Genomic DNA, 26,986 nt, shown 5'->3' with positions numbered 1-26,986 from the left:
ATGGCTGTTCCTTGGCCAGTTGACTACCAGGCCCTGCCTCATACAGATGTTGCCGGTCTGCTGGTTTGTGGGACTAGTTCTATGTGGGGCTCACTGAAAGGCTGGGAATCCCAGCGATGGAGCCAGCCTGCTGGTGGGCAGGTCCCAATACCTGGGTAGCTGGCTGGGGGACTGACCCAGAGTATAAAAGGGTTGGTGCTGGCCAGCTGGTGGGCAGAGTTGGTTTCCAGCCTGGCTGACTGTGGGCCTGTGTGGTCCTTGGGCTACTGCAGGTGAACTGTTGGGTTCCTTTTAATGAATGTTTACCTTTGCTAACTTTCTTGCTTGTTCATGTATTGTGTTTCTTACTTCTTTAAATTGTCTTTTTTTTGCAGTTTATCCTTTCTTTAAAACTGCTATTTTGAAATCTAACTAAAAATTGTATATTTCCATGTCTTTGTGTTTGTTTACTAGAAAATTATTGTTCTTTTGGAGATGTCATTTTTTTTCTTGTTTTTTTTTTTGGAATTGTGTGTCAATGTTTGTACATTTGAGGTAACAGTCACCTTCTTCACGTTTAGTAACTGTCTTCAGGTTAGAAATCCTTTGTCAGTCCAGCCATAGAATCTGAGGCTTTCTCAAACCTTGTATGAATACATTTTCTCCATGTATCTTGCTTCCGTTTGTATCAGAATTCTTAAGCTTTTTTTTCTTCTCTTGATACTGCAAGGAGCCAAGCCGGCTGCCGATAGTTACTTTTATTTTCCTGAAGGTGGTGCTAGAGCTCAAGTTTGTCATTTTTCCCTTGCAATGGTGAACAACTTTCTGTGTATGCCAACTTTCTAACAATATGTAAATATCCCCAATGCCACCAAAGTACACAGAAGAATCTGGCTTCAAATTGGTACTAGTGTGGGTATGGCATATGTTTTGCTGGCAGTGTCCATAGATGATTTGGGGGATCTGTGTATTAGGTTGCCCCATGACTCAAAGAGACTATCTAGTCCTGATTCACAGGGTTTTGCATATTTCACAGATCATATCAAGGTCTAGCTACCTATTATACAATGCACTAGATTGCAGACTTCTCTTGAGATATTCGGGATGAGGTTCTGGATTATAATACTCCCACAGAGGCACTTTTTTGTTTGGTAGATGAATTCTAATATATGTTATTAAGGGGGTGGACAAAAACAAATGATGTCTTATGCCATCATGATCACGATGTCACTCTAACATAATTGTATATGCAGATTTTTTTTATTTTACCAGAAAAGGAAAAAAAAAAAGTTAGAACCAATGAATTAAGGTGACGGGATATAAAGTCAACACACAATAATCAGTTCTGTTTCTACACACTAACAATAAGCAATAAGAAAATAAAATTAAGAAAATAATTCCATTTACAATATTATCCAAAATAATTAAATTCTTAGGGATAACCAATGAGGCAAAAAGACATCTACAGTAAAAACTATAAAATATTGCTTTAAGAAATTAATAAAGACACCAGTAACTGCAAAGACATCTTGAGTCTATGAATAGAAAGATCTAAGATATCAATATTCATAAAGTGATTTAAAGATTGAATGCAATTTACATCCAAAACCCAGTAAAACTTTTACAATTAGAAAAATCCATCCAAAATTCATATGAAATATGAAAAGACACTGCATTTGCCAAGGTTTCCCCCAAAATATAATATATATATAATACAAAATTGACTCAAGCAGTTTGGAGGGTGAGAACTTCCATGGTCTGCCATCTGAAAATTTGAGACCCAAGACACCAAGTGATATAGTTTGAAAGGCTGAACACTAGATAGCCAGTGATCTAGATTCCAGTCGGAATATGATGACCTGAGAACCTGGACCACCAAGAGAAAAATGCTGATGCCCCAGGTGAAGTGTTAGAAAGAGAGCTAATGTTCCTTTCCTTCACATTTTTGTTCTGTTCAGGCCTTAAACAAATTGAGAGAGGCCAAAAACATTGGAGAGGGCAATCCTTTTTACTCCATCTACCAGTTCAGATGCTAATCTCTTCAGAAAACATCCACACAGATGCATCTAGGAATAATGTTCAAGCGGATATCTGTACATCAAACAATCTCATCAAGTTGATATATAAAATTAATTATCACAGAATCTGATAGGCTAAACCATTTTATTAAGAAACAAAGTTGGAGGTCTCACATTTCCTTAATTTAAAATCGACTACAAAACTACAGCAATCAAAACAGTCTGATACTGGCATTAATAAAAACATACAAACCAATAAGGTGGAATAGAAAGTCAAGTAATACTCCTGTATATAATAAAATTACTTTTGACCAGAGCACTGAGACAATTCAATAGGGGAAAGGATGATCTTGTCAACAAATGTCTTTATGAAAACAAGATTTCTACATGTACAGAAATGAAGTTGGATTCATAACTTACACCATATATAAAAATTAACTTAAAGTTGATAAATGAGAGGAGGTCAAGATGGCAGAGTAGGAGTACATTAAACTCACCTCCACATGCACATAAAAAGTACATCTGCAAGTGGAGTAATTCTCACTGAAAACAAACTGATAGTGATGGAAAGACTCCTATACAACTAGAGTTGTAAAGAAAGATCTTTGTGCAGTTGGGTAAGAAGAGAAGGGAAGAGAATCAATTGGGTTGGGACCTGTGCTCCTAGGAGGGAATACAAAAGAGGAGTATTGCATGGGCTCAGAGATCTTCCCTGGGGAGTGAGCAGTTAGAACCACATATTCAGCACCCAGTCCTGGTGTCCAATGTGGGAAAGATGAGTCCCCTTTCGGGGTTTGAAAACCAGTGGTACTTACAGGAAGGCTATAATAAACCTAGCCATCACTTGTGAAGAATGTGCACATACTTGCTTTCTCCCAGGAAAAAGGTGGAAGAAACAGATTGAAATTGCACAAGGCTCTGTCCAGTTTGCTGCAACTGTCACAGAATGCATACTGGCACATACTGAGATCCTACTCCAGCATCTCTTGATACAGTGCTGCTCCCCCATAGGCAAAGGTGTCATTGACTGGAGAAAATAGAGTGCACACTTAGAGGGAAAGAAACCAGCTCAGAACTGACTCAGTGTTTCTGCTTCAACACTTTGAGTGAAGCAGAAAAAAAAAAAAAAGGATAGAAAAAAAAAACCAGCTAACATCTGTCTCTGACTCTACAGCTCCCATCTCCAGCCCTACCCCACAACATGGTGATGACAACTGTCAGCATACCCTGGGTTAAGACAATTTAATTCATATTCAGCACTCCCGTCAAGGCCACTGGGAACATACAGAGTGCATAGGAATGCTCCCACACATGGACATCCCTTCAAGACCAGAATAGGTAATTTTTCAGCTAATTTCAAAGTGACAGAGAAAGTTAAACAAAAGGAGAAAACAGAGGAATTGTTTTGAATGAAAGAACAAGAAAAAAAACTGAAAAAAACGACTAATGAAACAGAGATAAATACTTTTTCTGATAAAGATTTCAAATCATTAGTAATAAGAATGTTAAATGCACTTGGGAAACAATAGATGATCACACTGAGAATTTCAACAAGGAACTAGAAAACAGAAAAGAACCAGTCAGTGGTGAAGAGTAAAATAAGTGAAATGAAAAACACAGTAGAAGGAGTTAACAACAGACTAAAAGATATAGAAGAATGAGTAAGTGATCTGGAAGATAGAATAATGGAAATCACCCTATCAGAAAAAATAAAAACAAATTAAAAACATGAGGACAGTTTGAGGGACATCTGGGACAACAAGTATGATGACATTCACATTATAGGGGTCCCAGAGGAAGAAGAGAGAAAGGAGTCAAAAACATTATATGTTTGATAAAAGTATGGCTGAAACTTCCTGAACCAGAAGAAGGAAACAGATATCCAGGTACTGAAAGCACAGGGAGCCCCAAAAAAGATAAAACCAACAGATACACACAAATATATATTTTAATTAAATTGGCACATTTAAAGATAAAGAGAATTCTAAAAGCAGCAATAGAAAAACAAAGATCCATATACAAGGGGATCCCCATAAGGCTATCAGCTGTTTTCTGTGCAGAAACTTGGCAGGCCAGAAGGGCACTGTACCACATATTTAAAGAAATGAAAGGGGAAAACCTGAAATCTAGGATACTCTACATAGCAAGATTGTCATTTAGAGTTGAAGGAGAGATAAAGAAATTCTCAGATAAGCAAAAACTAAAGGAGTTAATCAATACTAAACCAATCAGAAAAGAAGTGTTAATGGGTCTTGTATAAGTGGGGAAAAAAGTTAGAAAAAGAAGTAAGAATTTATAGGAAAGAAAAAAATCTGACTACTATAAGCAAATATATAGCAAAAGCAGTGGATTTGTCACTTTAAAAAAACTAGTACCAATACTGATAGACACAAAAATTGTAAAATCAACTATTCCTACAATAATCAGTTAAGGAATAACTATGAAGATGTAAAATATGAGATCAAAAACACACAGCATGGGGAAGAGTTGTAAAAAGAATATTGATCTTTTAGAATATGTTTGAACTTAAATGACCATTGGTTTAAAACAAGTAGAAATAGTTATAGGTCAACATATATAAACCCCACAGTAACCACAAATCAAAAACCCACAATAGATACACAAAAACAAGAGAGAAAGGAAAACAAACATACCACTAAGAAAATCATCAAACCACTATGAAAGACTCTAAAAGAAGTAAATAACAGAGAACTACAAAAAAATAGAAAACAAGTAGCAAAATGGCAATATGTTCATACATATCAACAACAACTTTAAATATCAATGGATTAATGCTCATGAAACACATCTAGTGGCTGATTGGATAAAAAATGAAACTCATCTATATATTGCTTAAAAGAGACTCATTTTGGAACTAAAGACATACACAGAGATAAATTGAAGGGATGTAAAATATATTTCATGCAAATGGAAATAACAAGAAAGCTGGGGTAGCAAAGCTCATATAAGACAAAGTAGACTTCAAAGCAAAGTCTAGAATAAAAGCCAGAGGTCATTATATAATAATAAATGGGTTGATACAAGAGGAGGATATAACATTTGTTAATATATATATATATGAACCTAATAAAAGAGCACTAAATATATAAAGCAAATATTAACAGACATAAAGAGAGAAACTGACAATAATACAGTAATAATTGGTGACTTTAACATCACACAACAATGGACAGATCATCAAGGAAGAAAATCCATAAGGAAACAGTGGTCTAAATGACACATTAAAGCAGTTAGAATTAATAGATATCTATATGACATCCCACTCCAAAACAGAAGAATATACATGCTTTTCAAGTGCACATAAAACTTTCTCCAGGATATATAACACACTAGGGCACAGAAAAAATCAAAAAAAATTTAAATAGAAATTATATCAAGCATTTTTTTCTAAACACAATTATATGAAACTAGAAATCCATTACAGAACAATGGGAAATAAACAAACATGTGGAGAATAAACAATGTGCTACTAAAAAACCAATAGGTCAATGAAGAAATCAAATAAGAAATCAGAAAATACCTTGAGACAAATGAAAATGGAAACACAACTTTCCAAAATCTATGGGAAGTAGCAAAAGCAGTTCTGTGGGAAGATTATAGTAATACAGGCCTACCTCAAGAAAGAAGAAAAATCTCAAATAAACAACCTAACCTATCATCTAAATAAATTAGAAAATGAAGAATACTCAAAGCCCAAAATCAGCAGAAGAAAGAAAATATTAAAGATCAGAGAGGAAATTAATAAAATAGAGAACAACAACAAAAAATAGGAAAAGATCAATAAAAGCAAGAGTTTTTTCTTTTTAAGTCAAACAAAATTGAGAAGTCTTTAGCCATATACTTAAAAAGAGAGAGAGGATTCAAATAAACAAAATATGAAATGAAAGAGGAGTAATCAAAACTGATATCATAGAGATACAAAAATCAAAGGAGAATACTACAAACAGTTATATACCAACAAATTGGAAGACCTAGAAGAAATGAAAACATTTCTAGAAACATACAATCTTCAAAGACTGAACCAGGAAGCAACAGACAATCTGAACAGACTAAAGACTAGTAGTGAAATTGAATTAGTAATCAAAAAGCTCACAGCAAACAAAAGTCCAAGAATAGACTGCTTTTCAGGGGAATTCTACAAAACATATAAAGAAGAGCTATTATCTGTTCTTCTCAAACTATTCTAAAAATTGAAGGAGACAGAGGACTCCTAAATTCACTCAACCAAGCTACAATTACCCTGATACCAAAATCACACAAAAACACTGCAAACAAAGAAAATTAGAGGCGAGTTATCTCTTATGAATATAGATGCAAAAATCCTCAACAAAATATATGTAAACTGAATCCAATTATATATATATATAAAGGATCATACACCATGAACAATCAAGATTTATTTCAAGGATGTAAGGATAGTTCAATACCCACAGATCAATCAATTTGATACATGATATTAACAAAACAGGATAAAAATCACTTGATCATCTCAATAGACACATAAAAATCATATGACAAAATTTAACATCCATTCATGATAAAATTTCTCAGCAAACTTGTTGTACAGGGAATATATCTCAACAAAATAAAGTCCATTTGTGACACACCCACAGCTAACATCATACACAATGGTGAAAAAAATATGAAAGCTTTTCTTCTAAAGTCAGGAACAAATGAAGAATGCCCACTCTTGCTATTCTCTTTAACATTAGAAGTCTTAGCCACAGAAAAGAAAAAGAAATAAAAGGTATCTAAATTAGAAGGGAAAAAAGTAAAACAGTCATTATTTGCAGATGACATATACTATGTATAGAAAATTCTATGTATCAACCAAAAACTATTGGAACTAACAAACAAATTCAGTAAATTTGCAGAATACAAGATTAATATACAGAAATCTGTTGATTTTCTATATAATAATAACGAACTATCAGAAAGAGAAAACAACAAAACAATCCCATTTAAATCAAATAATAAACATAAAATACCTAGAAATAAACTTAATCAAGGATCTGAAAGACCTATACTCTGAAAAGTATAAATTATTGATGAAGGAAATTGAAGATGATACAAGTAAATTAAGATATCCCATGTTAATTTATTGTGAGAATTCATATTGTTAAAATGTCTATACTACTCAAAGCAATCTTCATTATTTAATGAAATCCCTATCAAAATACCAAGGGCATTTTTCACAGAACTAGAGCGAATAATCTTCAAATATATATGGAACCACAAAAGACCACAAAGAGCCAAAGCAATCTTGAACAAACAACAAACCTGGGGTTATCACACTCCCTGACTTCAGAATGTACACCAAAGCTACAGTAATGAAAACAGTGTGGTATTGGAACACAGAGATCAATGGAACAGAATAGAGAGCCCATAAATAAATTCATGCACTTATGGTCAGTTAAACTATGACAAAGTAGACAAGAATATAAAATGGGGAAAAGAAAGTTTCTTAAGTAAATGGTGCTGGGAAAACTGGACAGCGACAGGTGAAAAAAATGAAATTAGAATATTTTCTCACACAGTATACAAAAGAAAAACCTCAAAATGGATTAAAGACATAAATATAAGCCAGGAAATCATAACAAATATAGAAGAAGCATAGGCAGAATACTCTGAAATAAATCATAACATTATTTTTTTTCATTTTTCTTCCTAAGGCAAAGGAAACAAAAGCAAAAATAAACAATTTGGACCTAATTAAATGTAAAAGCTTTTTCATAGCTACAAAAAAAAATTGACAAAAGAGAAGAAAACCTAGTAAATGGGAGAAAATATTTGCAAATGATATGAACAATAAGGGGCTAAAATTGAAAATATATAAACAGCTTATACAACTCAGTATCAAATAAAACAAACAACACAGTTAAAACTGAGCAGATGATCTGAATAGACTTTTTCCAAAGAAGACATATATGGCTAATAGGTACATGAAAATTTGCTCAACACCACTAATCATCAGGGAAATGCAAGTCAAAGCCATAATGAGATATCACATCACACGTTTCTGAATGGCTATCATCAAAAAGGCTGCAGATAATAAATGTTGGTGAGGATGTAGAAAAAGAAACCATAGATCACTGTTGGTGGGAATGTAAATTGGCATAGTCACTATACAAAATATTATGGAGGTTCATCACAAAACTAAAAATAGAACTACCATATAATCCAGCAATTCCATGGCTGGGTATTTGTCCAACAAAAAAGAAAACACTATTTGAAAAGAGAAATGCAGCCCAATGTTCATAGCAGCATTATTTATGATAGACAAGGTGTGGAAGCAGCCTAAGTGTCCATCAACATATGAATGGATAAGAAAGATGTGATACACACACACACTTACATACACACACAGTGAAATATTACTCAGCACTAAAAAATTAAAATTTGCCATTCACAGGAAAATGGATGGAAATAAGACAGTGAGAAGAAAAATATTGGATGGTATCACCTATATGTGGAATCTAAAAAATAGTGTATCAAATGAAAAAATTAGGGCTTCCCTGGTGACAGTGGATAGGAACCTACCTGTTAATGCAGGGGACATGGGTTTGATCCCTGGTCCAGGAAGATCCCACATGTCGCAGAGCAATTAAGCCCGTGCACCACAACTACTGAGCCTGAGCTCTAGAGCCTGCAAACCACAACTACTGAAGCTCGTGTGCCACAACTACTGAAGCCTGCATGCCTAGAGCCCGTGCTCTGCAACAAGAGAAGCCACTGCAATGAGAAGCCCGTGCACCACAATGAAGAGTAGCCCCTGCTCACCGCAACTAGAGAAAGCCTGCGTGCAGCAACGAAGACCCAACACAGCCAAAAATAAATAAATAAATAAAAATTTTTTTAAATGAAAAAAATAACAAAGAGAAACAGACTTCTAGTTATAGAGTACAAACTTGTGGTTACCAGCAGGGAGAGGGAAGGGGGAAGCGTATGTTAGGGTTAGGGTATTAAGAATTACAAACTGCTATGTATAAAATAAATAAGCAAAACATTTATATCTTACAATGCAGAAAATATAGCCAGTATTTTATAATAACTTTAAATAGAGTATAAGCTATAAAACTATTGAATCATTGAGTTGTACACCTAAAACTAATATAATATTATAAATTAACTATACTTTAATAAAAAATAAAATAATATGGAAAGCAAAATTCCATTGGAAAAGAAAAGCTCAACCAAAAGTTAGTTCTTAGGTAAAATTAATAAAATTGATAATTATCTGGAAAGACTAAAGAAAAAAGGGAGAATGCACTAATAATCAATAACAGGAATGATAAAAAAATGATAATTACTAAATATGATTCAGTCTTCAAATAGATACAATTATATTATAAACAACTTTGAATATTTATATGAAATTGGTAAATTCCTAGAAAATATATAACTTATCACAACTGACAGAAGAATAAACAGTAAATTTGAATAATAATGTGTCATTAAATAAATTGAATTAGGAAACATAAATATTTTCACATGGGAAACTCTGGCCTCATGTGGTTCTATAGGCAAGTTCGACCATATATTCAAGGAAGAAATAATTCTAATCTTACACAAACTATTCCAAAGAATGGAAAGAAATGGTAGAAGTCCAACGCATTTTTTGAGAGTAGGATAATCATGATAGGAAAACAAGGAAATTACTGGCCAATTTCACTTATAAACCCAGATGCAAAATCTGTATATATATATATACAAGAATACCAAAAAGAATTATAACTTATGACCAATTGTGTTTATAAGGAATAAAAAATATGCTTATAATTAGAAATAAATCTAGTCTTTCAACATATTAGAGAGTAAAGAAGAAAGATCAAAATCATCTCAATAGACACAGAATTTTTCTCATAAAATTTTGTATCTATATGTTTTTTTTCTAATTTAGCAAACTTGGAATAGAAAAGAAATTTGTTAATATGATAGTATCTACAAAACAAACAAACAAAAAATTTCAGCAAGCTTTTTTAGCCCAAGTCCTCTTGAATCCAAACCCCATGAACTTGGCCAAATTTTAATGCTTCCTTTTCAAATAAATCCAAGAAGTTGAATAGAGCTGGAGAGTAGCATGAAAGAGTAAGGAAAAACAAACAAACAACAAAAAAGTGAAAAAATATCTAAACACTTGAACTAAAATGATAAAACTCCCAGGAAATAAACAGTGAAAAGCCACATGGTATTTGATATTGATCTACTTTATTGGATATGACAACAAAATAATAAACAACAAAAACAAAAAATATATAAACTGTACTATATCAAAATTAAACAGCAAACAAACAACTAAATGTCTGCATTAAAAGACACAGTCAACAGGGCTAAAAATAAGCCTATGTAATTTGAAAAATATTTGAAAATCCTATATCTGCTAAGAGGTTAATATTTAGAATATATATAAAAAACTCCTACAACTCAACAACAGATAAACAAATAACCCAATTAAAAAATTAGCAAAGGATTTACACAGACATTTCTTCTAGGAAAATATACAAATATCCAACAGTCATAAAATGCTGTTCGACATCACTAATCATTAGCAAATGCCCATCAAAACCACTATAAGGTAACATCTCATTCCAAGTAAGATGGCCCTTATTTTTAAAAAAATGCCAAAGATGTGGAAGAGTTGGAACGCTTGTACACTGTTGTTGGGAATGTATAATAAGGCAGCTGCTGTGGAAACAGTATGGAAGTTCCTCAAAAAATTAAACATGGAATTACTCTATGATCCACTGATTCAACTTTTGAGTATACATTCAAAAGAAATGAGAAATGAAAACAGAGATCCAAAGAGATATTTATACACATGTGTTGTAGCATTATTCACAATAGCTAAAAGATGGAAGGGACACAACTGTCCAACGATGGATGAATGAATAAACAAAATGTTGTATATACACACAATGGAATATAATTCGACTTTAAATAGGAAGTAATTCTGACTTACGCTATAAAATGGGTAAATATTGAGGGCAATATGCTAAGTGAAATAACCTGTCACAAAAAGACAAATATTTTATCATTCCACTTGTATGAGGTACCTAGAATTTTCAATATCATGGAGACAAAAAGTAGAAGTTGATAGTCAAAGGCTGGGGAAGGTAATCATGAGGAGTTACTTAATGTGTATATGGTTTCAGTTTTGGAAAATTAATCATTCTAGAGATTTGTTGCACAACAATGTGAAAGTGCTTAACATGATCTGTACCCTTAAAATTAAGGTGGTATATGTTTTTTGTATTTCACAATTATATATAAAAATGTGATACATGAAAATATTAAATATAAGTTATCTCTAACCAACAAAAAGCAGGAAAGTTTGAAGTTCAGTACTCAAATAAACTGAAGCTCAAGAGGAATTTATTATCATAATGTAAAAATAATTCAAAACAAAAGTTTTCAAGTTTGATTTTCCAGAGATACACTGTAAATCAAATTTTGCACTCTAATTTATTTTTAGAGAAAACTCTTTTTATCATTAAGTCACTCTATTATGTTTTCCTAGTCATTTACTAATGAATAACTAATTTGCAAAATATCAATTTACTAATTATGAAATAAGAACTAGTAAGAATGTGAAGTCCCTAAAAGACAAAGATGTATATGTATGTCGTTCCTTTTTTCAAAAAATCCATAATGGGAGAGAGACACTCAGATCATTATTATTTATCATGGAAAGTATAGTTACAGAGATAGCTACTGCGTGTATTGTATCTAAGAGGCTGTTCAATTAACCCAATCAGTGATGGCAAGAGTGAAATTTAAGGCAATATGGAGTAGCAGGTATCAGGGGAAAATACTACGGAAGATGTAACACCTCAGCCAAGTTCTTAAAGATGACTCACATTTAGAGTTAGGCAAACATGTGAAGATATTCCAGGCAAGATAATATTCTGGTAGCCCTCAACTCAATAGTGAAACTATCCTATATTTATTTAAAGGAAAAACGTGTTATTACAATGGGATATTCATAGAGAAAGAAGGTTACTAGAGTACACAAATTACTTTAATAAGGAGCAATTTAGCTCTGATCTCATATTTCCATTTCTAATTTCTCATATCCAAAACCATACAAACAATAACAACAAACTCAGCAGTTAATTAGAACCTGTGTTTTTAAAAGGATCTGGTGGTATGTCAACTCCCTTGGATAGCCTCTACTCTGATGTGACATCACTACCTACTTACATACCTCAACAAATTACATTTTTCGTCCACAGTCAACAGTCTTCATAGCAGATATCCTGATGAATAAGTATTCTCTCCACTACAAAGCAATCATAATCATTTTATTATGACTAGATATATTGATATCCTACACATCTCCCCAGCTGTTCTACATCCTAGATCTACTCTGCAGAGAGTTAAAATTATGAATGACAGAAGGGTTGATGTTATTTCAAATACTAGCATGTTTGATCACAGAGTAACAGTATGGTAACATAAAAGATTAAGAAAAAATGATCGTCGTGCCTCAAAATGCCATGCAGATAAGCACATAAATATATTGAAGAAGCCAGATGCATGCACTTATCTAGAAACCTATACTTCTATATCATAAACTTTTGTTGAGAAAATTAGTTTTCCATGACGTTCTGCTTGGTATGGTAAACATAATGCTACTAATAGAGCTCCACTATTCTGTATGTAAAACAGTTTCTTAGTTTTCTTCTTAATAATTTAGTTTGTGTACAATTGTTATCTGCACAGTACTGATCTTCTAATCTATGACCATGGAGCATCTTCCCATTTAGGTAAATCTTTCATTTCTTCCAGCAATATCTGTAATTTTCTGTATATAGGTCTTGTACATCTTTTAATAGAATTTCTAGCAGTTATTCATATTCTAAATGCCATCGTATATTTAAAATCGTATTTTCTAACTTTTGCTAATGGATTATTCACCTTTATCCAGTGCTCACATTACATGTTCTTCCCTGTTCTGTTTATTCTATGAAATTAGTGAGCTTCTGGTGTCTGGTGTGGGTAAACTAATGGGAGAAAGTAGTAGGGTATTTGAGGGTAATGGAACCACAGCCCACAAAGGACAGATTATAAATTCTAACCTGAACAAAACAAAGTTAGTGGCCTGCTTAAACAATACAAAGCAAATCAAAATGCATGTGTGTGGTAAATTAAGAAAAGACAAAGGCCTACCAGGAAGATGGAAGAGCCCCCTAAAAGGCATCTTACTCATACATAGGTCATTGGCATAATATTTTCAAACCATCCTCAAGTGTGCCAAAATTAGTAGATATATTTTTCTATAGTTAAAGATAATAAATTTCCTGGTGGCATAAAATATAACCTTCATATAAAAATACATTTGTGTTTGCACATTTATCATGGTATTAAACAAGATTCATAACATAATATTCAACATGTATAATTCAAACTATATATGCAATAAATCTTGCTGCTAGCTTCATATTGATGAGAATGTCTATTTCTACTCTATATTCAGGAATTAAAGAAATTAGTATAGTGTGGTGTCATGAGCACACTATTCCCACTGGAATATATCCAGGTCAAGACTCCATTTATCGAAGGAGAGTCAAGATGGCAGAGGAGTACGAGGACATGGAGTTCATCTCTCCCCACAAATGCATCAAGAATACATCTATGAAACAATTCTCACAGAGCACCGACTGAACACTAGTAGAGGACCTCAGACGCCTAAAAGGACAAGAAAGATCCCTGTATAACCGGGTATGACAAAAGAAAGAAGAAGAGAGGAAGTGGGGTGAGACCTGTGCCCCTGATGGGGGAGTTGAAGGAGAGAAGAGGTTCCTGCATGTGGGGAAGCTCCCTCACAGGTGGGGAGATCAGTTGGGACAGAAGGGGAACCTTGGGGGCTATTGGAGGGAATCCCAACAACCAGTCTGTGGCAGACAGGACAGAGTGAGACCTACACAGAAGGTCTGTGCCACAGCCCTGCTTGCCTCAGCCTGAGACATATATCTGCTTGTGCAGAGAGTGGCTAGGTGCTGGAGTGTGGGGTTTGGAGAGCACCCGGGGAAAGGACTGTTGTTGGCTGTGAGGAGACAGTCTGAGAGGAGGTAAGTGAGGAAATCTGCAACCAGGAATACTTGTGGAGGAAACCCGGACTGCCATAGAAGCAAAGCACCATTGTTGAGTGACATGCAAAGGGCAGGGCCACCATTGCAACCTCTCTCCCCACATTCCCACCTCTGCCTCCTCAGGCACTTAGGAAGGGCCCTTGCCAGGGCAGGCTCTCTTGCGCCTGTGGCCTCTGGCTCCCCGGCATGCCCTGTCACTGCCAAGGCCAGCTCTATTGTGCCTGTGGCCACCAGCTACCCTGTGTGCCCTGTCCCCACTAGGGCTTCTGCGACCCTGGCCACTGCAGTCTCTATGCCCCCTCCTCACCAGGGAAGACTCAGGAACAGACACTTGTGGGTGGCTCACACACAGAGGTGGGGCTGAAACCAGAGTTGAGCCCCAGGGGCTGTGCGACTAAGGAAGAAGAGCTGAAATCTCTCCTTGTAGCTGTGCAAACCATGAATTGACTCCACTATGCCTAGCTTTGTAAACTCAGCACCTACAGAACATCTGGACAGACAATGAGTGCTCCCACAGCCCAGACAGTTCTAGTTTTAGCAGCTGTAGACTTTGTGGGCACATACACATGGGGGTTTGGCAAGGTCAGAGACTCAGCTGCTCCCATAGTGCCCACAGTGGGTCCAGACACATGATTCCTGCAAACCTGGGCCTGACTTCAGTGGATCTACGCTGGTGGCCTGGTGAAAACAACAACTGAGAGACAGCAGGGTCAATTGCTGCATACCCACAGTTAAGGTGAGGCTGAGAGCTGTGTCAACAAGAGTACAATCTGAGAGCTTGCACAATGGGTAAAAGGTGACACAAAAGAGCACACCCACAGGTAAACAGCTCCAGAGGAGGAATACTCATTGGCTTCCCTCCCACTGCGAGTGTTCCAATCCTGTCTACCTCACACTACAGATCACAGATAAGCTAAGAAACAGATATGGGGTCCTCTACTCCAACAACTAGGGAGCAAACCCCACTTCTGACAGGGCAGTGACAAGCACAGAGCAAAGGGGAACACAGACCTGCCCATCAGCAGACAAGCTGTCAAAAGTCATACTGAGCTCACAGTCACCTCAAAACACACCACTTGACAAGGCCCTGTCCATCAGAGGAGCAAGGCCAAGCTCCAACCACCACTGGCAGGCACCAGCCCCTTCCACCAAGAGGTCTGCACAAGCACCCGGACCAACCTCACCCACTAGGGGGCAGACACCACAAGCAAGAACTATGATCCTGCAGCCTGAGGAAAGGAGACCACAAACAGAAAGTTACACAAAATGAGACAACAGAGAAATATTTTGCAAACAAAGGAACACAATAAAACCCCACAAGAATAGCTAAATGAAGAGGAGATAGGTAATCGACCTGAAAAATAATATAAATAATAATAGTAAACATGATCCAAAATCTCGGAAAAAGAACGGAGGCACATATCGAGAAGATACAAGAAATGTTTAACAAGGAGCTTGAAGATATAAAGAACAAACAGTTGAACAATACAATCATGGAAGTGAAAAATACACTAGAAGGAATCAATACCAGAATAACTGAGGCAGAAGAACAAATAAGTGAGCTGGAAGGCACAGCAGTGGAAATCACTGCCACAGAACAGAATAAAGAAAAAAAGAATGAAAAGAAATGAGGACACTCTCAGAGACCTCTGGGACAATATTAAACACACCAACATTTGCAATATAGGGGTCCCAGAAGGAGAAGAGCAAGAGAAAGGGCCTGAGAAAATATTTGAAGAGATTATAGCCAAAAACACTCACTCAAGTCCAGGAAGCACAGAGAATCCCATACAGGGTGAAGCCAAGGAGGAATGTGGCAAGACACATATTAATCAAACTGAGAAAAATTAAAGAAAAAATACTAAAAGCAACAAGAGAAAAACAACAAATAATATACAAGGAATTCCCATAAGGTTATCAGCTGATTTTTTTCAGCAGAAACTCTGCAAGCCAGAAGGGAGTGACATGATATATTTCAAGTGATGAAAGGAAAAAAACCTACAACAAAGAATACTCTAACCAGCAAGGCTCACTTCAGATTGGATGGAGAAATCAAAAGCTTTACAGACAAGCAAAAGCTAAGAGAATTCAGCACCACCAAACCAGCATTGCAACAAATGCTAAAGGACTTCTCTAGGCAGGAAAGAGACCAGCAATTTATAACAACCTTGTAAATATATACATTGCTATATCAAAACCCCATGAGAACAGCAAACTCAAAAACTACAATAGATACACAAACAAACAGGAAAAAGCAACCCAAACACAACACAAGAGAAAGAAGAACAAACAAAGCCTAAAGTTAGTAGAAGGAAAGAAATAATAAAGATCACAGCAGAAATAGAGGCAAAGAAAACAATAGCAAATATCAATGAAACTAAAAGCTGGTTCTTTGAGAAGATAAACAAAATTGAAAAAGCTTTAGCCAGACTCATCAAAAAAAAGGGAGAGGACTCAAATCAATAAAGTTAGAAATGAAAATGGAGAAGTGATAACTGGCACTACAGAAATAAAAAGGATCCTAAGAGACTACTACAAGCAACTATATGCCAATAAAATGGACAACCTAGAAGAAATGGACACAATCTTAGAAAGGTACAACCTTCCCAGACTGAACCAGGAAGACATAGAAAATATGAACAGACAAATTATAAGTACTGAAATTGAAACTGTGATTTAAAAACTTCCAAGAAACAAAAGTCCAGGACCATATGGCTTCACAGGCCAATTCTATGAAACATTTAGAAAAGAGTTAACACCTATCCCTCTCAAACTCTTCCAAAATATAGCAGAGGGAGGAACACTCATTCTACGAGGCCACAATCATCCTGATACCAAAACCACACAAAGATGTCACACACACAAAAATGAAAATTATGCGCCTATATCACAGATGAACATAGACACAAAATTCCTCAACAAAATACTAGCAAACCAAATCCAACAATATATTAAAAGTATCATACACAGGCTTCCCTGGTGGCGCAGTCATTGAGAGTCCGCCTGCCGATGCAGGGGACACGGGTTTGTACCCCGGTCCAGGAAGATCCCACATGCCGCGGAGCGGCTGCGCCCGTGAGCCATGGCCGCTGAGCCTGCGCGTCCAGAGCCTGTTGCTCTGCAATGGGAGAGGCCACAACAGTGAGAGGCCCATGTACCGCAAAAAAAAAAAAGAAAAAAAATGTATCATACACCATGATCAAGTGGGATTTATCCCAGGTATGCAAGGATTCTTCAGTATATGCAAATGAATCAATGTAACACACCACATAATAAACTGAATAATAAAAACCATATGATCATCTCAATAGATGCAGAAAAGCTTTTGACAAAATTCAACACCCATTTATGATAAAAACTCTCCAGAAAATGGGCATAAAGGGAACCTACCTCAACATAATAAAGGCCATATACGACAAACCCATAGCAAACGTCTTTCTCAATGGTGGAAAATTGAAAGCATTTCCTCTAAGATCAGGAACATAACAAGGATCTCCACTCTCTCCACTTTTATTCAACATAATTTTGGAAGTCTTAGTCACAGGAATCACAGAAGGAAAAGAAATTGCAGGAATCCAAATTGGAAAAGAAGAAGTAAAACTGTCACTCTTTGCAGTTGACATGATACTATACATAGAGAATCCTAAAGATGCTACCAGAAAACTACTAGAGCTCGTGAATGAATTCAGTAAAGTTGAAGGATACAAAATTAATACAGAAAAATCTCTTGCATTCCTATACACTAACAATGAAAGATCAGAAAGAGAAATTAAGGAAACAATCTCATTTACCATTTCATCAAAAAGAATAAAATACCTAGGTATAAACCTATCTAAGGAGGCAAAAGATGTGTACTCTAAAAACTAGAAGATGCTGATAATAGGAATTGATGATGACACAAACAGATGAAAGATATACGGTGTTCCTGGAATAGAAGAATCAATGAAAATGACTCTACTACCCAAAGCAATCTACAGATTCGATGCAATACATATAAAATTATCAATGGCATTTTTCGCAGAACTAGAACAAAAAGTCTTGCAATTTGTACGGTGACACAAGTGACTGTGAATAGCAAAAGCAATCATGAGAAAGAAAAAGTGAGCTGGAAGAATCAGGCTGCCTAACTTCAGACGATACTACAAAGCTACAGCCATGAAAATAGTATGGTACTGGCACAAAAACAGAAATATATATCAATGGAAAAGGAGAGAAATTCCAGAGATAAAATCACACACCTATGGTCACCAGAGATAAAATCACACACCTATGGTCATAGACACCAGTCTATGACAAAGGAGGCAAGAGTATACAATGGGAAAAAGAGTCTCTTCAATATGTGGTGCTGGGAAAGCTGGACAGATACATGTAAAAGAATGAAGTTAGAACATTCTCTAACACTATACAGAAAAATAAACTCAAAATGGATTAAAGAACTAAATGTAAGACCAGACACTATAAATCTTTTAGAGGAAAACAGACAGGACATTGTCTGACATAAATCGCAGCAAAATCTTTTAAAATCCTAGAGTAATAAAAATAAAAACAAAAATAAGCAAATGAGACCTAATTAAACTCAAAATATTTTGCACAGCAAAGGAAACCATAGCAAAACAAAAAGACAACCCACAGAATGGGAGAAAATATTTGCAAACAAAGTGACCAATAAGGGATTAATCTAAAAATATACAAACAGCTCATGTAGCTCAATATCAGAAAACAAGAACCCAATCAAAAAACTGAGCAGAAGATCTAAATAGTCATTTCTCCAAAGAAGGCATAAAGATGGCCAACAGACACATGAAAAGATGCTCAACATCACTAATTAGTAGAGAAATGCAAATCAAAACTACAATGAGGTATCCCCTCACACCAGTCAGAATGGCCATCATCAAAATATCTACAAACAATAAATGATGGAGAGGGTGTGGAGAAAAGGGAACCCTCTTGCACTGTTGGTGGGAATGTAAATTGGTACAGCCACTATGGAGAATAGTATAGAGGTTCCTTAAAAAAATAAAGTTGCCATATGATCCAGCAATCCCTCTCCTGGGCATATGTCTGGAAAAGATGAAAACTCTAAGTAGAAAAGATACATGCACTCTGATATTCATAGCAATGCTATTTACAATAGCCAAGACATGGAAGAAACCTAAATGTTTATCGACAGGTGAATGAATAAATAAGATGTGGTATATATATATATATATATATATATATATATATATATATATACACACACACACACACACACAATGGAATACTACTTAGCCACAAAAAAGAATGAAATAATGCCATTTGCAGCAGCATGAATGGACCTAGAGATTATCATACTAAGTGAAGTCAGACAGAGAAAGACAAATACCATATGATATCACTTACACGTGGAATTAAAATATGATAAAATGAACATATTTACAAAACAGAAACAGGCTCACAGACATATACAATAAACTTATGGTTGCCAAAACATATGAAAAACTATCAATGAAAATATCTGAATCACTTTACTGTATACCAGAAACTAACACAACGTTGTAAATCAGCAATACTTCAATAAAAACTTTTTTTTAAAAAGAGTAAGTTTGGGGCTTCCCTGGTGGCGCAGTGGTTGAGAGTCTGCCTGCCGATACAGGGGACACGGGTTCATGCCCTGGTCCGGGAAGATCCCACATGTCATGGAGCGGCTGGGCCCATGAGCCATGGCTGCTGAGCCTGCACATCCGGAGCCTGTGCTCCGCAACGGGAGAGGACCCAGCAGTGAGAAGCCCGTGTACCACAAAAAAAAAAAAAAAAAAAAAAAAAAAAAAGAGTAAGTTTTTCTTGCCTTTGATGTGCATTATTTTCACCAATAACCAGTGATAATTCAATTAACTTTTTTTTTTTTTTTTTGGTCACAGTATAGTCTGGAATACTTGTTCCATCTTCCACTGGCAATTATTGTACCATTCTATTGTCATCTGATCAGATTAGGAGATCAATTTCCGATTCCTATTTTTGAATTTCTATCTCCTAGTACATTTTTTGGCAAAAAAAAAAAATGCTGTGTATAAAGCATTTGTATTATATTGTAAATAGAATTCACTCATTATTTTCCAGGTATAATTGATTTTTACCATAGGAAATTAGATGCTTGTTTATATTTTAGAAGGGCTGGAAGAATGAAGGCAATTTTGGGGTGGTCTTAGAAACTCACTTGGAAGGTGCTACAAATCTCAGGATTTGTGTGATGGTCCTACTGATGGTCTCAGTCTCTAGCACCTATATAGTATATTTCCTAGAAGCTCACCAGGAAGCTAATTAAAACTCATGTTTGCTTATACATCTGCCTTCCTCAGATAATAACTCCTTTCATTGTCTTCTATTTTTCAAATCATGTGTAAATTCCTCTCATTTGTAGATGTTAGCCATGAACCATAAAGGTAATGGTATTCTGGGGAACATGGGTGGAGTTGATGCCAACCTAATAACAGTGAGCCTGGTATATAAAGATTGTTACTCATGTTAGAAGTAGTGTGATTTTTTTGGACCTTATGTTTCTTTAATAGAAAGGAGATCGTACTGAATGGTCCTTATATTTCCAATTATTTTCATTGATAACAAAACTAGATTAAAACTTTGAGTTAGCTTTAAAAAAATTCTAAAGTATTATTGTGCATACGCTATTCTAAAGCCCAAAGGAAACTTTAAGAAAAGACTGAATTTAAGAGAAAAAAAACATATATTAATTCCAAAATTATTTTTACACTTTGCCCTTTTTAGTAATTATAATGTTAATAATTGGGGTTTTTTTTTACCCTTTTTCTGAATATTTTGGTAAGTTTGCACAAATGAGCACAGTTGTGAAAGGAGAGATGGGCTTTCTAATTACATGGTTGTTGTAATGATTTTGAGGTGTGTTCAAGTCCCTCTCAAATGCTGATTTCTGTTGAATTTAGATTTTCACACTATATTTAAAATTTTTCTAAGTAGAGTAAAAAATTCTAAATCAAAACTTTAGTGATATTAAAGTTGTGTGTATGTAAAACATGATGGATATGATCACAGGCACTGAAGCAGTATTATTCACAGTGCCTCACTGGTAGGGACATTAGCAGGCCTGAGGATTTAACATAAAGGTAAAGTACTTAGAACTCTGGTTGACACATAGAAAGTAATCAATAAATGATAACACTAGTTTGATATACAAATACACACTAGAAAAATCCAATGGCTAACACTACAACCAATACTACATCAAACGAATCTCACCATGTGACCTAACCTAACTAACCTCACAGTGTGACCTAATTATCTCCCAGGTAACTAAAACTCAGCTAGATGTATCATTCCCAAATTAAGCTCAACTTCTGAGAAACATTATATATGCCTCTCTATATATAGAAAAATGAGAATAATTTTGCAATTAAGAGTGCACAGGGTTACTTTAATAAGATATGTGCAATATTATCACAAATGTACAAAATTCACAAAGGTAGATGCATATCTCTAGTTGAAAAAGACCCAGAAACTTACTGTACATGGGTGATATATAGAGTCACACATGTAGTTCATTAAAAATATATGTTGGCTGGGCTTCCCTGGTGGTGCAGTGGTTGAGAGTCTGCCTGCCGATGCGGGGGACACGGGTTCGTGCCCCGGTCCGGGAAGATCCTACATGCCGCGGAGCGGCTAGGCCTGTGAGCCATGGACGCTGAGCCTGCGCGTCCGGAGCCTGTGCTCCGCAACGGGAGAGGCCACAACAGTGAGAGGCCTGCATACCGCAAAAAAAAAAAAAAAAAAAAAATATATATATATATATATATATATATATAGGCTGTTACATAAGTCTCTAGTTTGTGATATGACCAGAAGGTAACACAAAACTATATAGATCAATTCATAGTCCTAATTATATTTAGTCATAAAATTCAAGCTCAACTCCACATCGTGAAACTTTTATTCTCTCCTGTGCATCTTTCACTGTCCTAATAAATTTGCAATAATTAATTAACATTGTCCTCACAAAACCCTATACATGTATCCTCTTATTATCCCATTTTATACATGAAAAACCAAAGGTCAAGTAACATATCTGAGGTCACTAAACAATGGTGAAGTCAGGAAAGAAGTACACTTGCTCTGGATCTTAAATGACAGATATTCTATAGTCACATCTATTAAATTCTGAACTGGGATATTGACATGGCAATTTTTGAACTGTCAAGGTGGAGGAATCTGGTGCTGATAAACAAATGATTATGAAATTGACTGATACTATTGTTTGTTTCTAAGGGGACAGGCTTATTTATTTGGGTATTTGAAGGACAATGGAACGATTATGCTACTGTCTACCTAAAGGAGGAGAGAGGCAAACAAGGGACATTTTCTCTGAGGACAGTACAGGTGGAATTATAAGTTGTCACAACTCTTTATGGTAGAGAGATTTTTGTGGGCTATTTAACCTCCTTAGTTCATTGATAATGTATGGACCTGACATCAAGAGATGAGTCACTCTGGATACTTCTATGTGCAATGCTTCCATCTACATAAAGAAATTTCTGGTGATATTTTGAGGGAAAAAAATTAAAATTTATAGCTAGTATTTCTGGAAAAAAAAGGATTTATTTGATGCCAAATAATTAGTTGAAAGGCTTGATGTTGACCAGGAACTTTTCTTTACAAGACACAACATCAGCCTTGTTTTGCAATACAGGTAAAAATAAAATTACAGAATAATTTATTCAAAATTGTAATTCAATATAAATAATAAGTGAAATAGAGCAATACTTTTAAATACCAGATTTATGTACTTACCACATGTATCTGATGTGATATATACTTCCATTAAAAAAAAGAAAAGAAAAACTTGGCTCAATTTTTGAATTAAAAAATATACATACCCAGAATGTATAGCCATTGGATATCTGTTAACATGGACAGTGGGATTTATCTATTTGTTTACTTACTTACTTATGTATTTATTTGCCTCTGAAGATTCAAATTAGGAATCTTTTAAAAATTTGTAAGTGTAAAAATTTTGACTTTATCAAAATAAATATAACAATTTAATATATTTTGTTGAAAAAAGATACATTAGGGAAAATGCATCTTTTGCTCCTAGTCTTAATTAAGCACAAAGGACTGCATATTTGATATGCTTCTTATTCATAATACCTAAACAGTGTAAAAGGTAAGTATTTGAGTTAAAACTGGTTAAACTTTGAGCCGTTTGGATTTTAAGATCCTACCAGTTATTTCAGTTGAATAAATTGACTCTTCATGTAAAAAAAATCTATGCAGTTTTTTAATAAGTTGTCAGTCACATCTGTAAATGTGTTTTTAAAAAGTCTTCAGTACTTAAAATATTGAAAATATAATTGACATATATACACTAATATGTATAAAATGGATAACTAATAAGAACCTGCTGTATAAAAAATTAATAAAATAAAATTTAAAACTTTTTAAAAATTTAATTAATTAATTTAAAAAAAGAAAATATAATTTTCATCAAATTATGGACTATTATATAAAATATCATTTGTGGAAATCATTTAAACAACATGAGGTAAAATAACATTTTATATTAATACTAAAACAACAGTCTATGATTCTGTCTACTTTCTTGCAAGTTAATTTTCACTTTGGAGTGGGTAAACAGAACAAAATACTCACCTCATGTGGTCTTGGACTTCAAGAAATAACATACCAAGTTATTTGGTTGTAAACAAGAAGAGTAGCCAATTGGAAGTAACTCAAAATTTCAAAATTCTTACTGAGTGTCTAAAGTCTTTATGGCGCTGTAATAACACTATCTGTTCAAGGGAGAACATCACACTAAGAGAGGATTAAAAATATAGAAGGATAGCCTTTTAATAAATTACTTACTATTTTATAATTCCCTTATCCTATCTAGGTTACATCTGCATCTGCCAACAGTGGTAACATGCACTACTGGTTTAGGATAGCTGACTCTGTAAAATATACATTTTTATACTAAAAGATGCATTTATATTTAGAGACAATACAATTAATTTACCATCAGGAATTAAAATACTTAGCGTTTTTTTTAATTTTCTCATTGAAGCATTTTACTCACTTCTTTTCCTTCAAGCAAAGTGTATGTAACTTCATAGACACTGTTCATAAAGACTTGGGATAAGAAGAGATACCAAATAAATCCTGAGTGAAGGTAATCTTTTTTTTTTTCCTAATTGAGTTGGCTTGTTTAAAGAAATTCTTGTTCAGGAGTCAATGCTAATTTTGGTGGAATTTCTTATATAGAACAACATATAAATGGTCAAGTTTCAAGCCATAAAAGCAAGTCACTATAGATCATGACAGCCACTAACTACATTCTTCAAGGAGCAAGTCTAATTGTGTGAAATTTAATTTTTGGTATTATTGTGCTTTATTATGTCACAATTTTGAGGGACACCTTGAAAAATGTAATGCCTGTACATAAGCAAATTACTTCTCAAATTGCACTTGAAACCTATCAATGGAGCTTCTCTCCAGTTTTTTCTCTACAGAATAGGTTATTTTCTCATTAGATAGGTGCTGTATATTTTCTTACACCCAGAGTTTTACTGAACTACAGCACAGATAAAGAAAATTACCAAGCCCACTGGCCAGAATAGATCAATAACAGTCATTTGATTGTTTGCTACTGTTTTTGTTTTTCATAGTATCAACAGTCTTGTGACTATGTGACCTCAGGATTTGGAATCTGACTCAGCAAGCAGCCTGTTTGAGCTTTTTTCTGTACTTTCTGGATGGTCTTAGATTGTCAATTGTCAAATTTCAAAAAAAGTTCTTATACATTCTTTATTTAAAAACAGAACACCTTAAACCAATTTCGTTTTTAGAGAATTAGGTAACAGCTAAGACTAGATCAGAACACTTGCAAACATTTACATCTAATTATAGTTCTAGTTCCAGTACTCTATATCTGCACGTATTAGTTGATCTCTTTGAGAGTCTAATCATATTTTGAAAACAAAGAAAGTAACCCTTTGAAGACTGTTATAGTGGTCAAAATGACATATGTAAAACACTGAAAAGATTTTGTGTAGGTGTACAGAAGATTTCTTATTTACTTAAGACTGAAAACTTATCTAATCTCTAGTACTTGGAAATCAGAACTATTCAAGACCACAGAATGACTTTAAGTATGTGTTGGATATTTTTTATAGATAAATAGATAGATCTATAGAGATCTATATTTAATTTTTTATTCTTTTAATTAAATTGTACTTAGAAAATTTCAAAGATTTTAAATACATTTCCTTAAAATACTGAACGTGTCCAATCCTGAGAATTATTTATAAATCTGTCTTAAGAAATTTTGCACTAAAGTTGTGAGAGTGACAACATTCTGTGATATCACATATAATTAAATGTAGTCAAACCACATTATATATAAAATATATCATTGATATTGCTAAGAAGAAAATGAAAGTGACACATTGTAAAATAAGAGTGGTACAAAAGTGGATAGAGAGTGGATCTAAAGATTTTTGTAAACTCTATCCAAGGTAATGAATTAGGATGGACAGAATGGAGATATGGAAAAATAGGACCACTGGGACTGCCTTTGTTCTCCTGGGACTGTTTTACCAAATCCAGACCCCCCAAGCTACTTTTTACTTTCATCTTCCTAGTTTTTCTTGTCGCCCATATTGTCAATGTTATGATGGTGATTCTCATTTGGTTGGACTCTCACCTCCATACTCCTATGAAATTTCTTCTCAGTTAACTTTCTTTGATGGACCTCTTGTATATCTCTACTTTTGTCTGGAAAAAACAACATTTCCTATACTAATTGTGTAATTCAGCATTTCCTGTTCATGACTCTGGTGGGAGCAGAGTGCCTTCTCGTGGCAGTCATGGCTTACGACTGCTATGTGGCAATATTGCATCCCCTCCACTACTCAGTTCTCATGTGCCCTACAGTTTGCATTTTCATGGTGGTTGGCACTTGGCTGGATGCACTTCTCAATGCCTTCATCAATGTTGTCTATGTTCTGAATCTTCCTTATTGTGGCTCCAGGGACATCCATCATTTCTTCTGTGAGATCCCAGCTCTTCTGGAACTTGTTTGTGCTGACACTTCTCTTTATGAAAATGGTTTTTTTGTCAGTGGTGTTGTATTTCTCCTCTTTCCAATATCTGCCATAATGGCTTCATATGGGCAGATTCTCTACACTGTTTTGAGATTAGGATTAAATATGGGGATGAGGAAGACTTTGGCAACGTGTTCTTCCCATATGATTGTGGTGACTCTCTTCTATGGACTAATCATCATCAAGTATTTTCTTCTCAAAGCCTATCACACTGCTGAGCAGGACAAAGTGGTCTCTATCTTTTACACCATCCTCACTCCCATGCTCAATCCCCTCATCTACAGTCTGAGAAACAGAGATGGCTGGAGCCCTCAGGAAAGTCTTCAGAAGAAAAGTAACCATAAGAAGTTGATATCTATTGAGAATAGGAGAAGAAAGGATAGACCTTAGTTACAGAAGGATTTCACTGTAACAGAGATGAGCAATATACAGCCAGCAAATGGTACTTTTCTGTAGACATCTCATGGCCAAACCACTTCACCCTATCCCCTGTGGACTACTAATGAAACAGAGCATGCCTTGCTGCTATGCTGCATAATATCTTCACACATTTATTAAGAAAAATGCAATGTCATAGATCTGCCAGTCGACAATCAATATAAAAAACAAGTCTTTTTTTTTTAATTAGGGAAGAGAAAAAATGTGAATCCTAAGTAGTATTGACTCTATACTACATTTTAAACTAATTTTCCCTAAACCACTGTATTGTAACAATATTTGTCAATACTTATTATACATTGGTCATAACTTTATTTTCCAATTCTTATGA

The 26,986-nt window shown here is 34.8% G+C and overlaps 1 protein-coding gene across 1 annotated transcript; it reads left to right on the top strand.

The window, feature by feature from the left end:
* LOC101289296 (olfactory receptor 2T27-like) lies at positions 1-26,569 on the top strand. Its single transcript, XM_033413486.1, is given in 4 exon segments — positions 1-133; positions 25,630-25,879; positions 25,881-26,516; positions 26,518-26,569. Coding segments are annotated over 4 exon segments (1,071 nt in total).
* The last annotated feature ends 417 nt before the right edge of the window (positions 26,570-26,986 follow it).

Source organism: Orcinus orca, chromosome 3, assembly GCF_937001465.1.
Source record: "Orcinus orca chromosome 3, mOrcOrc1.1, whole genome shotgun sequence".
Classification (NCBI taxonomy): domain Eukaryota; kingdom Metazoa; phylum Chordata; class Mammalia; order Artiodactyla; family Delphinidae; genus Orcinus; species Orcinus orca.
This window is presented reverse-complemented; position numbering and strand designations above follow the sequence as displayed.